Raw genomic sequence first — 16,152 nt, forward strand, 5'->3', positions numbered from 1 at the left:
ATTTAGATTGTTTTGTATAAATATATATATATATATATATATATATATATATATATATATATTTGTAAGAAAGCTTTTTTTTTTAAAAAACTTCTTTTAAATCAATCTTGCTTTGTTAGTTTATGAAATGGGGAAAAAAATAAATAAATAAGACGCAGCAAACTTGTTGCATTTTGAGATCCAATATGAGATTAAATTTCTTACCCTGGTGAAATAAATACAAGAGAGAGAATATCATTGGTCATTGACGTCAATGTGGAATTTGTGAATGATAATATAGCATAACAGGTATTATCAACTAGGAAAACCATGTTTTCATTGCTGAAAGTGTTGTGTATATTGTCACCTAGAAAACCATGTTTTGATTGCTGAAAAGAAGGTGATAACCTAAAATTTTTTTATGAGAGGTTCTGGTTTATTCAAGTGCATGTCATATGAAATTAACCAAAAAAAAAAAAAAAAATGGTATATGTCATATATAAAGCGATATATATTCTAAAAAGGAAGTGGACTCCCTTTTCTTCCTAATGATTTTCTTTTCTCTTCTTTTTTTTTTTTTTTCCGTGTATAGCAATAGAAATAAGAAATTAAAAAAAAATGATTCAATGAGAAAAAAAAAATCCTCTAAAAATACTCAAAAATAAAAAGTATACCTCTACATCTAACATCCAATCTTCGAATCCTCAAAAGAATCGAATGAGAGCCATATACATATACACGTTGAAATACACTTTTGGCCTCTAAATTATTACATCTTTTGTTTTACCACTTGAAAATTTAAAATGTATCATATTGTCCTTGAATTATTCACTTTTGTCTTTAGTCTAGTTATGTCATTTTGGTATATAAATTTTATAAAATTAATCATAACTAATGTACCTGTATTGGAAAACAATTTTGTTCTGTTTTATTTTATTTTTTATTAATGTTTATGGCCTAATTTTGTCAAATTTATTTAAAAAATTGAAAAATTGCACTAAATGACAACAACAAAAAACAAAAACAAAAACAAAAACAAAAAAACAATAATTCAAGGGTCAATTTGACACTTTTAAAATTTAGGGCACGTTTGAAATATAAGAATATAATAACTATTCGGTAAGATTAATTATTATTATGTTTGATAGATTTAAACTTTAGAAATATCTTTTCTGTTGGAACATTCAAAAAGCTCAAAATTACTACTCTTTTAGTTGAAGAATAATTATTTTTATCATATTTAAAATATATTTAAATCAAAATTAACTATCCTATACTCAAAATATATAAATAACTACAAATTTTAATTTTTAACTAATTTATCTATATTTTTTTATTTTTGAGGAGAAAAAAATTATAAGGATTAAATATTGAATCTAATTTAAAATAATAATCAAATATATCAATAACAATATTGATTCATTTTCTCTTTTTTATTTATTATGCATAGTTATTGGTATTTTATCAAGATTAACCATTCTATATACCAAAGGTGAACTTAGATGGTAAAGTGTAAAATGTGTAATAGTTTAGGGACAAAGTGTATTACATGTACAAGAATATTCAATTGGAAGACGAGCCTGATATATCAAGATTAAGGATGTAAATGAACTAAGTATTGGTACTCTCCAGCTCAGCTCAAGTTCACAAAATTTTGAAATTACTTATTCAAGTTTGGCTTAGTTCATTCATGAAAACTCTGTTCAACTTGTTACATTATAATAATTTAAAAACTTGAATATTTATTTTTTTCAAATAAAAATTTTAACATTAATAATTAATAAATTCCATTTATTCTATTAATTTTATTATAAAATTAATTTAATTTCAAAAATTTTATAAATTTAAAATATAAAAAATGTTATTTATGCATTATAAATATTCAATGTACTTAAATTTATAACAATTTTTTTTTTATAAATACATATAAATGATAAATTTAAATTAGTCATAAGCTACAGATGAGCTTAAATTATTTCTTAAGATTAGCTAGCAAGCTTCATGTCGTGTTCAAACTCGGCTCTTTTTTTATTTTATTTTATTTTTAGTCAAATTTGAGCAGAGAAAACAGAACGAGCTATTCGAGCCTGTTTACAACCTTAAAAGTGACCTTAGATGGTAAAATGCAGAAAATGTAATAGTTCAAGGACAAAGTGTATGTAACCCATATATATATATATATATATATAGGATAATATTCAATCGAAAGATGAGCCTTATATACCAAAAGTGACTAGGGGTGTAAATGTACTAAGCATTGGTATTTTCAATGTCAGCTTCAATAATTTAATAGTGCTTAGGCTAGGCTCAAGCTCATAAAATTTTGAAATTACTTATTTAAATTTGACTTGATTTATTTATGAAAAGCTCAAAGTTAGCTCAGCTCAATTCATTATATTATAACAATTTAAAATTTAAAATTTTTATTTTTTTTAAAATAAAAATTTTAACATTAATAATTGATAAATTCTATTTATTTTGTTAATTTTATTATAAAATTATTTAATTTCAAAAAATTTATAAATTTAAAATATAAACATCGTTATTTGTGTATTATAAGTATTCCATATACTTAAATTTATAATATAATTTTTATATAAATACATATAAATGATAAAATTCGAACTACTCATGAACTACTCACAAATTTAATTTATTATTTAAGATTAGCTTGTAAGCTTTTTTTTTTATTTTTTATTTAAGTTTGATTTTTTTTTTTTCACGAGTTAAGTTCAAGCAAGTGAAAATCGAACCAATCAAACAAAGCTCGAGCCTGTTTACAGTCTTAAAAATGACGTTAGATGATAAAATATAAAAAGGTATAATAATTCAGGAAAAAGTGTATGTAACCTTTATATATATATACATATATGTATATAAGAGAATATTCAATTGGATAATCAGCCTAACCTAGAAAAATGGGAATATATATATATATATGGTGAAAAATAGGATTATATATATATTTGGATGATGTGGGTTATTACATAGAAGCCATGCATATGAAATCTTCTCCATAACGTATACACACACACACACACACACACACACACAGAGTCTTAATATCTCTCATTTGAAAATTCAGTACAAAGATAAGAAAGCGCCTTTCACTGCTTTATCACCAAGAATAAGATGGTTCACGACAAATTTTGTCCACAATTTTTCAAGGATTAATATATGTGGATGAAGATTAATATATGTCCATGACTTCTGGTATGACATAATTAAAAACAAATATAGCCGCTGGCTGTAGCCACACTCAGACGCAATGTGGCATAATAGTGTTGCTTGATATACAAGTGATATTATTTTCTTTTATTTTTTTACCCAAAATTCAAATATCGTTTTCAAGGCTTATTACATATTACAAATTACAATATTGCAATGTATTTCCGTTGGTCGGATGAAAAGTTTCGAATTGTTTAAGAAGCGGAAAAATTAATTGATTATATATATAGATATATTATATTTGAATTAGTAACAATTGATGTTAAAAGAGACATCTTTCGGAGAAAACCCTTTTACAGGCAACCACCTTGTTTGACGGATACGTCATGCACGATTCATGCGTGCTACTTAAATAAAGTCATTTTAGGAAAAAATAAAAAATAAAATTATATATATATATATATATATAATAATAAAAGAAATAAAAATTAAAATAAAATGTTACCTTTCTACTCATCTATTTGTTTAAATGATTATGTCAATAGATCTTCTAGAAAAATCTTATTAAGGAGTTATATATATATATATATATATATATATATATGTATATGAAAATTTTATGGTGAATATGGTCTGCATGAAGACTGCAGTATTAGTGACAGTTTTTCATAATATTAACGACGGTTTTTTAAAAAATCGTCATCAATACTATGAAAAACCGTCACCAATACTATAGTCCGCATGAGAACCGTCCGCACCATAGACGGACTGTATATGTATATACATATATATGACTAATTTTATGGTACAAGGCTTCTGAGCTTGTGCTAGACATCATCTGGCTTTTTACCAGTAACAAACCCTTTAATTGTACATACAATTCTTCATTTCTATGCGAACAATATTTATCTACAAGGCTTCTATGCCAGCTTATGCTAAGCACTATTGTACCCAAACTAATAGCACATTTGGTATATATGACTGTATTGTATTAATTTTCCTGTACTGTAGTAGATGGGAATGGATTATATTAGAGTTTATTGTATTTTATGCAGGATTTGTACTGTACTATAATTTTTCGTAAAAAAAATTAATTTTATCAAAATAATTTGATTTTTATTACTATTCATCTAATTCTTAAACAACTATATTATCTAAAGAGATATAATATTAATTATTAAATTTTTAAGAAAATTAAAATTAAAATAATATTAAAAATATCAATATAAATTTTCTATTATTATTAAATGGATTTTATTGTAAGCAAAAAAAAAAAGACACAATCGGTTTAATTATTGTTATTTTCCATATTTCAACATATTAAATTGAAAGTTTTTATTATTTATGAATAATAACAATATTATCTAAAGTATATAATATTAATTTTTTTGAAAAAATAACTTTTGCATATATATATATATATATATATTATATAACCCAAAAGGAGAAACCGATACAAAACATAAAGAACCCAGAAGCCACCTAAAAACGCATCAGATAGTCCAATACTCTCTTGACCAAACCGCCCATGGCACTATTTGCGCTGGTGTTGGCATATTATATTAAAATATTCAAAATTTCTAAATTTAGGTTTCAACAAGAAACAAATAAATTTTTATAATATCTATCAAAATTTTTATAAAAATTTTTATGAAAATATTTATATTAAATTATAATAATTTAGTTAAAAAATTCATAATATCCATTAAAATTTCAAAAATTTTCATAGAAATTTTGAAAATATTTATAAGAATTTTTTATTTTTTATAAAAAATTTAAAAATATTATTGATATTTAGTAAATTATTTTACCAAATTAACTTTACTGATAGTTTTTTTTAATATTTTAATTATTTTTTAAATATTTAAGGATATAAATAAAATTAAATGAATTGAATACAGTAACATTAGTAAGTTCTGTTTATTGATAATAGATATATATATTTGCTATATATTTTTTATACGATGGATTCATTAGAATCCTATAACTACAAGTTAATAATTGATTATATAAAAATAATAAATAATAAATATAAAATAATAACATGAAAATATAATATTATATAGAATTGATGTTGATGACATTTAAATTAATCACATTAAGCAAATAAAAATAAAAAGATGATAAAATATATTATACTAAAAATTAAGGATAACTATATTTAATACAAGATCTTTATAATTGACATATTAATAATTACATAAAAATTATTAAGGAAATACATCTTTTAATAATTTCTTTTCACATTTCACATCTCAAAATGAGAACAAAAAATATACTAATAATTTTCAATTATCTAAAAGTTGTATAAGTATTGAAATGATATTTATGAAATAGAGTGTAATTGTAATACTTGTTTTATCTTAATTAATAAATAATTTATCAAGTATATATGCTTTTGGCATATTTTTATTAATAATAGTTTATTTATGATTGTTACCGTTTACTATAAATTAAATTGATTAAAAGAAATATAATATCTATTCAATATTTTTGTAATTTTTATAATCAATTTGATAATTAATTGTTTAAATAAGATAATGCTAAAATTTCAACAAAAAATTCTATTTTTAAAATAAAATTTCATCTTTTTTGTAAATTTTTATCGATATTCAATACTTTCAGATATTTACATGAAAATTTTCATATTTTGAACCTTACATATTTCCTTCCAATACTGAAATTTTAAACATTGTAAACGTCTAGTTTGACATGTTGTAAAATTTTTGTTAAAATTTTTATATTTCTAAAGGTGAATGAAAAATTTTTGTTTCAAATTGAAACTGGCAAAATTTTTAAAATTTTTATTTAAAATTTTTGATATTTTTTAAAATTTACATATAAATTTCTATCAAATATCCATATTAATTTATCGACAATTCTATAAAAAATTCGTAATTTCTATGAAAGTTTCTATTAAATTTAATTTTTTTATCAAAAATAAATAAATATTATCGATATTTAAATATCTATATGTTCATTGTTTTCTTTTATCATGATAAATTATAAAGTATATATAGATTATAATACATATGATAATATAAATATGCATATGTAAAATAAATGATAAATATTATAAAGTTAATAAATTTTACAAAGATGTTTAGATGAACTAATGAACTAATGGAATGTCGATAGATGTTTACGAAATATCATAAAAGTAATTCATGAATATCATCTCAAACTTAATCATTAAAATATAATAATTTTACATATAGTCAACTAATATCCTATAATGATTATCAACAAAGATAACAACATTTAATATAAAATGCATTTAGTTAGCATATTAACAATTACATATAAAATTTTCAAGACGATATAATTTTTAATAATTATTTTTAACATTTACATCTCAAAACAAGGATAAAAAAGTTATCAAAATTTTCAATCATCTAAAATTTTTATGTGATATTGAGATGACATTTTATAAAATATAATATAATTGTAACAACTATTTTGTATATCTTTATTGATAAATATTTTTATTAACTATGTATTATTTTGAATATATTTTATTGATAATAATATATTTATGATTATTAATGTTTATTATACATTGATCAATTAAGAAAATATAAAATTTATTTAATATTTTTATAATTTTTATAATCAATTTAATATTTAATTGATTAACTAAATTAATATGAAATTTTCAATAAAAAAATTTTATCCACGATCAACCTACATGCATCTCTATGCTCCTTTGTCCAACTTTCTTGTGCTAATAAGCATCTTTTAGCGCATGTATTCAAACCTTGGAGTTATAGGATTTTATATCCAAAAAAAAAAAAAAAATTACAATTCCAAACAAACTTTATATGATCCCATTTGGCATGGAATTAATAAAAAGCCCTTTTAAACTTGATCTCTTTCTTCTTTAAGATTATCCATTTAAGGTTTCAAAATCTTACAATAACCAACAACCATGGCTAGCAGAGGATCACTGGTGGCCTGACCTTAAGGTCCGTAACAAACACCAGGCTCGGCATACGTAGGTTCTCACGCGGCAATTGTTGCTGGGTTATGTTTCTTTTTCTTTTTCTTTTTCTTTTTTTTATTTTTTAAAATTATGATTATTATTATTATTATCATTTTTTTATCTCTACCTTTTCTGCCAATAGCCACTGTCACTGTCATGAGTGGATCTTCACAATCAAATGTCAAGGCTTCGTAATAAGTCCTACAATTGGATGCCAGTGGTCTTCTTGTTGGCTGTGGCTTTAGGTGGGTGTAAAGTTATGCAAAATAGTGAACAAATGAGTAAAATAAAAAAATAAAAAAATGTTTAGCAGCCACCATAGCCGATGGGATGGCCATCAACATCTTGTTGGGTTTTTTCCCATGGAACTTCAGATTAGTTGTTGGCATTCTTCCACCATGGTTGCTGATTATACTAAAAAAATATAAAAGGGTACCTTTAAAAATTTGAAAACTAAGGAATGTATTAATATTTTTTTACAATGCAACTAAAATTTCTCAAAATAAAGGATTTGTTTGTTTATGTTTTTTATTTTTTATTTTCAAAATATAAAATAAAAATAATTTTTTATTTTTCCATAAAAACAATAAATGTTTAGTTAATTATGTTTACAAATAATTTTTAAAAACAAAAAACATAAAATATTTTTGGATACAGTAAAATTATATATTTTTTTTAATTACAAAAAAGTGTAAATTTTTTTTAGTGTAGCCCACCATGGCATCTCTTGTCTATAAAAACTTATATATAATATATATTAATATTCACTTAACAAAAAGGAAAAACCGTTAATTGATGCAATATATATACATTTATATCCACATTTGCTTAAAAAATTGAAAAAAAAAAACAATAGTTTTACATTTTACCAAAAATATTCTGTGGTTTGAATTTTATAAACAAATAAAATCAAAGAATAACTTGTAATAGTACGTGAATACATTAACAATGAAAAAATACAAAGCAATAATTTGGTTTCATTAACTTTTGAATATAATTACTTAAGAAAAAAAAAGAATTACTTTTATTTTAACAATGTTTGAGAAGAAAAATGAAGTTTACGTATAATAACTAATGACGAAGATTAATTATCTTTAAATATAATATATATATATATATAACGTAATAAATAAAATGTAATAACATAAAAACAAGTGTTATTATAATTTTCTTTTATTTTTTTGGCACAATTTTTTAATTTAATTTAAACAAAAGGAGTAACTACTATAGAAGAAAAAAATACAAGCACAACCTATCTATTTTATTATTATTATTATTAAACTTTTTAATATAAATGGAATATTAAAAACAAAGAAAGTATTTTTGTAATTTTAAAAAAATATATTTATGTAAAATTGGAAAGAGAGAAGGTTGTTTGTGTAATTTTGCTTTTAAGCAAAAATAAATATATAAATAAATAAATTTGCTTAAATATTTTTTATATTTTGAGTTGAAGGTGAAATATGTGGGCCTCCTCCTAGCCCAACCACCCTCTCTCCTGCTCAAGCGTAGAAAAATTATTTTTAAAATAAAAACGTGTTGTTTGACTATTAATTTTTAAAAATTATTTTTATAGAACCAAAAAAAAAAAAAAAACAAAAATTTAGAAAACAATAAATAAAAAATTATTTTTAAAATAAAAATGTGTTGTTTGACTATTAATTTTAAAAAATTATTTTTATAAAACAAGTGAAAAAAGAAACAAAATTTTAAAAAACAATAAAAATATATTTTAAAAACTCAAAAATAAAAAATAGTTCCGAAAACAACTGTCCAAGCAAGTCCATGATTTCTCTCTCTCTCTCTCTCTATATATATATAAGCAAGCCCATGATTTCTCTCTCTCTCTCTCTCTCTCTCTCTATATATATATATATATATATATATATTTTACAGTTTATTTGATCTCATTTGAATTATCTTTCAATTTTTATAGGAAGATATTTTAGCATAGTAAGTTCTAAAAAGTGTTACTTGTTTAAATAGATTAAGTTTTGATATATTTAATGTGATATCACCAATAGCTCTTACCAAGCTAACTTGTCTCCTAATGTAAGTTAAAGGATTAGTTATATATATAATTAACATATACATCTATAGTAACATTAAGGCCATCAAATTTTGGATAGCAAATGATATGATAATTTATTAATAGTGATAAAGTAAAATAACCTAATATAAGAAAAAATGAACCAAGTAATTTGGCAATTTTTGATATTCAAGATTTGGTATATATATATATATATGAGTTTTTCTACCATGCAGATGTTCACATAGTTTTTCTATAAAAATATCTGAAAAGACAATGGTTTTTATAGAAAATTTTTGCCAATATTTCTCAAACATATAAAAAAGATGATAGTTTTTAAAAAATCATTAAAAGATGATAGTTTTTTTTAAAAAATCATTGACTTTTCTAATATTAATATCAAAAAATTATGCTGATATCTTCCACATCAAAAAGTCATGCGTATATTTTTACAGTAAAAAAATAATATATATATATATATATATATAATTATCTTATACATCTCATTTTTCCGTACGATTATTGAAGAACACATCACACTAAAATTGGTGAGATATGTAATTGGTATAAACGCATCCCACCAATGTTGGTCGAACGTGTTCATGGACAATCCTAGAAGTTATTTTTCTAAAGAAAAGAATTTATGTATATATATTATCATATATATATATATCAGGATCGAATTATCGAAACTTTATTTACGAGTTTTTGAATTATTTTAAAAGATAAAATTAAAAATATATTAACAATTCATTTTATTTATATAAGATTTTAATAGTTCATTAGACTTATAGAAGAAACTTGTACATTTTTAGATTTTAGCATTTAAAACAATCCAAAACCTTTCAAATATATTCTAATGGTAAAACTATCAAGATTTTATGCTAAGGAAATTATTGCATATTGTATAATTTTGATTTATTGGTCAATTCATATAATTATTTTTATGAGAGTTTATTAGGAATTCAGCTGTATGAGTGCTACAGGGGGCATCAAATTATTTATTCAATTTATTTATTAAATGATATTTCTATATATATATATATATATATATATAGAAGTCTGACAAATTTGCATAACCTAAATATAAATAAGGTATCACTAAATAGATAAGTAAAACCCAACAACAAGCAAATTAAAAATTAGATCATCATTTGTTAGGTCATCTGGTAAATAATTTGTTATCTCTAACGTAATTTATTCAATTTTGACTCCAATTTTTTTATTAGTAATAAAAAATTCATACTTAAATATAATTAAAAAATATATTAAAATAGAGATAGGTTTGTCATTAAAAAAATAGAATTAAATACAATTAAGTTCCATGAATTTTTACACATTTTGCAGATTACCCCGATATCAAAAAAAGTTCAACATTGTCTCTTGACTTGTAAATTTGCCACTTTAATTCAATTATGTATTTTTGAAAAATAATTTGATGAAATTACGTTTACATAACTTATATATAAATTTATTAGAAAACTGTTTAATTTTCAGTTATATTTAATTTTGAGTTTTGCTATTTGGTAACAATCATCAATTTTAAATGACAAATTCTAACTTAAACATTTAATTCTATTATTTTTTATTTTAAAATTTTAAAAATAAACATTTTAATAATAATTTAAATTGTTATTTGGTATATATATATATATATATATCCCATTGGTGGTCTTTCACCGACAGTAACAAATCACTTTTTTTTTTATTTAATTTTTCATTAGACAAAATAGCATGCAATTTGACAATTTGGCAAGAGAATGATGGTTAAGGGGCCAACTTAACTGTTTTTTAAAATTGGGAGGTGGTTTTAAAAATATATGGACAATACTAATTTCCTAGTAAATTTAAAAATGACATATTTTGAAAGAATCATTTTCTACTTCCGTTCCCAAATATTGAGAATTAAATTCATTATGAGCATATTAAATAATTGTGTATTCTACTACTCCAAATTTTTTTTTTTTTCCTTTCCAACTTAAGACTTACAAAATTTTAGTAAGTTTGTTAATTTTATACTTAAAAAATAACAAGCTGTACATAACATGAGATTTAAAGGAACGTATATGTTTCAATCTCAAAAAATTTTAAGCAATGGGTAAAATTTATATAATTGTCTTTTTCCTTTTCATTTCATTTAATTATTTCAATGTCAATCAACGAAACATACCCACAAGAAGTAAAATGATGTTTTTCTGCTTGAAGATATTAAATCTTTGTTAGCTTTTAATAGCAGTATATATGTTCTTTTACGCCAAGAGAAGCCAACAAAGCAGCTCATGTTTTAGCAAGTCTTTCTTTATATCTGTCCTCTCATGTAGCACGGATTGAGATATACAGGATGAATATGAGGTTTTGATTCCTTCTTTTAAAGAAGATGCTTGTAATATTGCTACTTTTTAATGAAAAGGGTGATGAAAAAAAAAATAAAAAAAAAAAAGAAAAAGAAAAAAGGTAAAATGGTATGAGCCATGAACTGTCACATGCAATTATCCCTTTCAAGAATTTTATAAAAAGTTCCATTAAAAAAAAAAAAAAAAAAGAAAAACAAAAAGATAATGATATGTTATTCCCCCTTCTATGCTACCCTGTACCCTCCAAATTACAAAACTTCTCAGGTTGTCCCAGGAGGAATTATTATTTTCATTTCTGTGTAATCCAATCTTGCAATTTTCTCTAATAAATTTGGTAAAATTAGTCTTCCATATTTATCCAAAGTAAAATGAAATAGAATATAATAGTTTTTAAACTAAATTATATGAGTTATATGTTTGATTTCATTAAATTCATTTATCGAAAGGCCTAATTGGATTTAACTAATAAAAAATAATAATTTATGGGCAATTTTTTGTAATATAGGGGAGCAAAGTGCAAAATGGTAAAATGCATTGAACACAAAAAACATTAATAAAAAGTTGGGCTTTAAGTGGATCCTGACTGAGCCTAAGTAGAGATCCAACCCGATCCAGAAGTCAAGATCCAACCCAAAATTTTAAAAAAAAAAAATATGGGTGGTCGATTCTTGACGGTACTGAGCAGAGCCACGTGGCAAAATGATCAATTATCAGCCGTTGAATCCGTTAGAAAATCGTGACCGGGGATCAGGGCGTTTGTCAACGACCGTCAACTACCCTTTTTTATTTTTTTTATGCGCCCAACTTTTGTACAAAAACCGTCTCTTCACATCTGACCGTCCGTTTTCTACCGATACAAATCCAACGGCTAGGATAGATCAGCCGCACTTGTTGAAATACGACAGCCTCCTTATCCGGTAATCATCCAGGCTGTGCAATCACACATCGCCACGTATCGGTAAAGTTCCCCTGTCCAGACCACGAAGGCCACGAGGATGACCTGGAACTACCGGTCAATAAAAAACCACATGAGAAAGAGGAGAAAATCCTCTGTTTTTCTATCTTCATCAATCAGACGCTCTTTCTCTCTCTCTACAAACAACAAAAAACCCAGTTTATTTTTTCTGCATATTATCAGGAAAGGAAATTCCTTTTCTGGGTTGAAAGCTTTGGAGGCTTGTGGGTATGTTCCCTTTTCCTCTTATCTTTGTCTTTCAGCGATCTTTTTTGTGAATTTCTCTTCAGCTTAACCAGAATAGTACGGCGACTATTATCATTACCTACTTGGGATGTATAATTTATTTTTTTCCCACTAGTATCTTTCCTGGAAGAAGCTTGGTGCTTTGTGTTTGAAGTTGATTTGATCTTTTTTTTTTTTTTTTTTTTTTTCTTGGTTGTGTATTGTTTGATTTATATGTGGAGTTGGGTTTGTTTTTCTTTGGTTCTAAATTTATGTTCTGTCTTCCTGAGCTTTTCTTATTTGGATTTATGTAATCTTGATCTGTGGATTATGGTTTAGGTTTTGAGTTAATTTTTTTTGATCAAACACTAAAATTTAGTGAATTTTGTGAATTTGATCTGGGTGTCATACTTGCTCTTTGACTGATTGTGGTAATGGGTTTACGAACAATCCTAATTAAGTGTGTAATTTATTCTTTGTGTTTGTTTCATAGTTCTGGAGTGTAGATTATCATCCTGGCTGCAATATATAAATAAAGTTTGCAGCTTTTGTTTGCAGACTCGTTGGATCATAAATTCGCTTGATCTTTGTTTTATTTGGCTGACATAAATATAAAGTATTGTAGTAAGCTGACAAATTTATGGTATCTTTCTTCCCAGGTTCTGTAAGGGTATCTGAATCAACATCGTATCACCATACCGCGGTACCATCTGGGTTCTGTTATTGTTCGTGTTCTAGACTAATAGAAATCAAAGCTGACCTTAAGTTTGATTGGCCTGTTTGAGTAAAAAGGTGCTTGAAAAGGAGTATTTGGAGATAATTACTTTTCCATCAAGGAGTGATTTCATGTTTAGGAATGTAAGATGGCTGCAGGGACTGATTATCCACCTTCACTTTCCATGTTAGATGGCAGCTACAGAAAGGGAAATGTTACTGTGGTAAAAGATGAGAAATCGGAAACTTTTGAGATCATGAAACAGCCAAATGTTGGGAAACCTCCTAGGCACATCTCAGGAATTCGGCACTGTGTGAGCTCTGCCCAGTTGGCTCCTGCAACTGAAGTGGGTAGTCGATGTTCCAAGATTTTATTTACTATGTATGCCCTTTTTTCTTACTAAATTTGTTTAGCACTTAATGTTGCCTTTCTACTCCTTATTAGGAATTAGATGTAGGGGTTGTTAGCTCCAAGTCACCATCAGATGGTAACTCGACATTTGTACCTGTTTTCCGGTCGGGAAGCTGTTCAGAAATTGGATCAAAACCATATATGGAGGATGAGCATATATGTATAGACAATCTTCTTGACCATCTAGGTTCAACAACAAACTTCCCTTCTCCTGGAGCTTTCTATGGGGTCTGTAATTTAATTGTTGCACAATATACGTCAATTATCATAATCATTGTTAATTATTGGTACTTTTATAATTGATTAAGAAACCAATAATAGATTGGTTGTATTTCTAAGTTGTAACTAGTGCATAACCATCAGAACATGTGATGGCTTGTGCGAAACTGAACATTATTCTACTATGGCAGGTTTTTGATGGCCATGGTGGTACAGATGCTGCTTTGTTCATTAGAGAGAACATTTTGAGGTTCATGGTTGAGGATAATCATTTTCCATTTTGTGTAGAGAAAGCTATTAAGAATGCCTTCCTAAATGCTGATCATGCATTTGCTGATGAAGCTTCTCTGGATAGTTCCTCTGGTACCACTGCGCTGACTGTCCTTATCTTGGGAAGGTAAGTGCTGTGACCTCAATTCTATATCCTCTTGTCTATTATTTGTAAATTAGTGTTTGAAAGTTTTAACATCTCATATAAAATCTTTCATTGGTGGTTTATTAAACTACGATTTGTCTCCTATGTGAATTAGCTGTTTATTTGTGACAATTTATAGAGTAATTTGTCGAGATATATTGAAGCTTTTTCAGAAAACTAATCAACATGTAATCAAGTTGTTTTTACAGAGACCAGTCTTGTGTTTACGTTGTTATTGAGACTCTTCCTGCTAATACCGTCGTGAAAATTTAATGTTTTCCTATAACACATGCTCTGGATTAATGTTGTATATGATGCTTCCTTTCTGTATAAGGACTTGGCCGTTATTTGGTCTTTCTTAGTTAATCTTGTATATAATAATTAATACGAAAAATTCTTATGTCTCTTTCGTTGGAAGAAAAGAGTTGTAGATACAGCTATGTTTCTATGTTACATCGGCAATCTATAAATCATATAACTCATGATTGTCATACAATTTCATCTTTCAGAACAATGGTAATTGCCAATGCGGGGGATTGTCGAGCTGTGCTGGGGAAAAGAGGTAGGGCAGTGGAGCTATCGAAGGACCATAAACCCAACTGCATCTCTGAAAAGCTAAGAATTGAGAAACTGGGAGGTGCGGTGTATGACGGGTACCTTAATGGTCAACTATCAGTTGCACGGGCCCTTGGAGATTGGCATATGAAAGGCCCGAAAGGTTCCTCATGTCCCTTGAGTGCAGAGCCGGAGCTGGAAGAGATGATCTTGGGTGAGGAAGATGAGTTCTTGATTCTTGGCTGTGACGGACTGTGGGATGTGATGAGCAGTCAGTGTGCAGTCACAATTGCAAGGAAAGAATTGATGCTTCACAATGATCCTGAGAGATGCTCAAGGGAGCTGGTAAGGGAGGCCCTCAAGCGCGACACGTATGACAACCTGACAGTGGTGATAGTATGTTTCTCCCCTGACCCTCCGCCGAGGCTTGAAATCCCGAAGTTCAAGTTCAGTAGAAGTATATCGGCAGAGGGTCTGAATCTTCTTCAGGAGGCATTGGATAGTAATGCGTGAATTGGATTTGATGGTAATTGTAGCCTTTTGTGAAAATGATGCTGAACTGTTGTTAGCTGTTTAGTGTTCTATTAAGGCTTGCCCTTGTTTCTTGGGAAATAATTACTTTTGTTTCGTAGGATTTGGCATTTGAGTAAAATTTATTGTACATAATGACTTCAATTATATATCATCTGAAAATTCGTTAGATTCATTTTGAGAGTTCATGGTGTTTCCTTCTTCCTTTCACCTTGAGAGTTCATGGTGTTTCTTTATTCTTCCCTTCAGCTTAATTTTTTTTGTGAAAAAAAATCCATATGGTCTTCAAAATCTTGAGTGTTACACCTACTTTAGCACAGGCAATCTAGTTTAAAAGATTATCTATAGATTAAAACCTATTAAAAAACAAAATGTTTTGAAAGAATATTTTTAAATTGGATATGGATCTTTTGTTCAAATTTTCCGTCTTGACTCCTTTTTCCCTGTTCAACAGCAATAACTGGTTATACAACATGTTTATAATTTGTCCCTGCCTGCTTTTATATGTTATATATAATTAATCACTTCAAAAAGTTTATGTGAAAGGAATATACTTTCTCAACACCTTCTCTTTCTCCCAATCTACCTCTTTTATTCTTGCCACTTTCCCTTTT

General features: G+C 26.0%; 1 protein-coding gene across 2 annotated transcripts; it reads left to right on the forward strand.

Moving 5' to 3' along the window:
* Positions 1-12,535: 12,535 nt before the first annotated feature.
* On the forward strand, positions 12,536-15,721 carry LOC107427174 (probable protein phosphatase 2C 27). Of its 2 annotated transcripts, XM_048480648.2 has the most exons (6): positions 12,536-12,695; positions 13,352-13,484; positions 13,599-13,753; positions 13,852-14,046; positions 14,229-14,434; positions 14,962-15,721. In XM_048480648.2, the coding sequence occupies exons 3-6, from the start codon at positions 13,664-13,666 to the stop codon at positions 15,518-15,520; spliced, it is 1,050 nt and encodes a 349-aa protein (XP_048336605.1). In that variant the 5' UTR covers positions 12,536-12,695; positions 13,352-13,484; positions 13,599-13,663; the 3' UTR covers positions 15,521-15,721. The 2 variants fall into 2 exon arrangements, with proteins under 2 accessions (XP_048336605.1, XP_048336604.2); XM_048480647.2 differs by having other exon boundaries at positions 13,352-13,753.
* The last annotated feature ends 431 nt before the right edge of the window (positions 15,722-16,152 follow it).

Source organism: Ziziphus jujuba, chromosome 9 (assembly GCF_031755915.1).
Source record: "Ziziphus jujuba cultivar Dongzao chromosome 9, ASM3175591v1".
NCBI lineage: Eukaryota > Viridiplantae > Streptophyta > Magnoliopsida > Rosales > Rhamnaceae > Ziziphus > Ziziphus jujuba.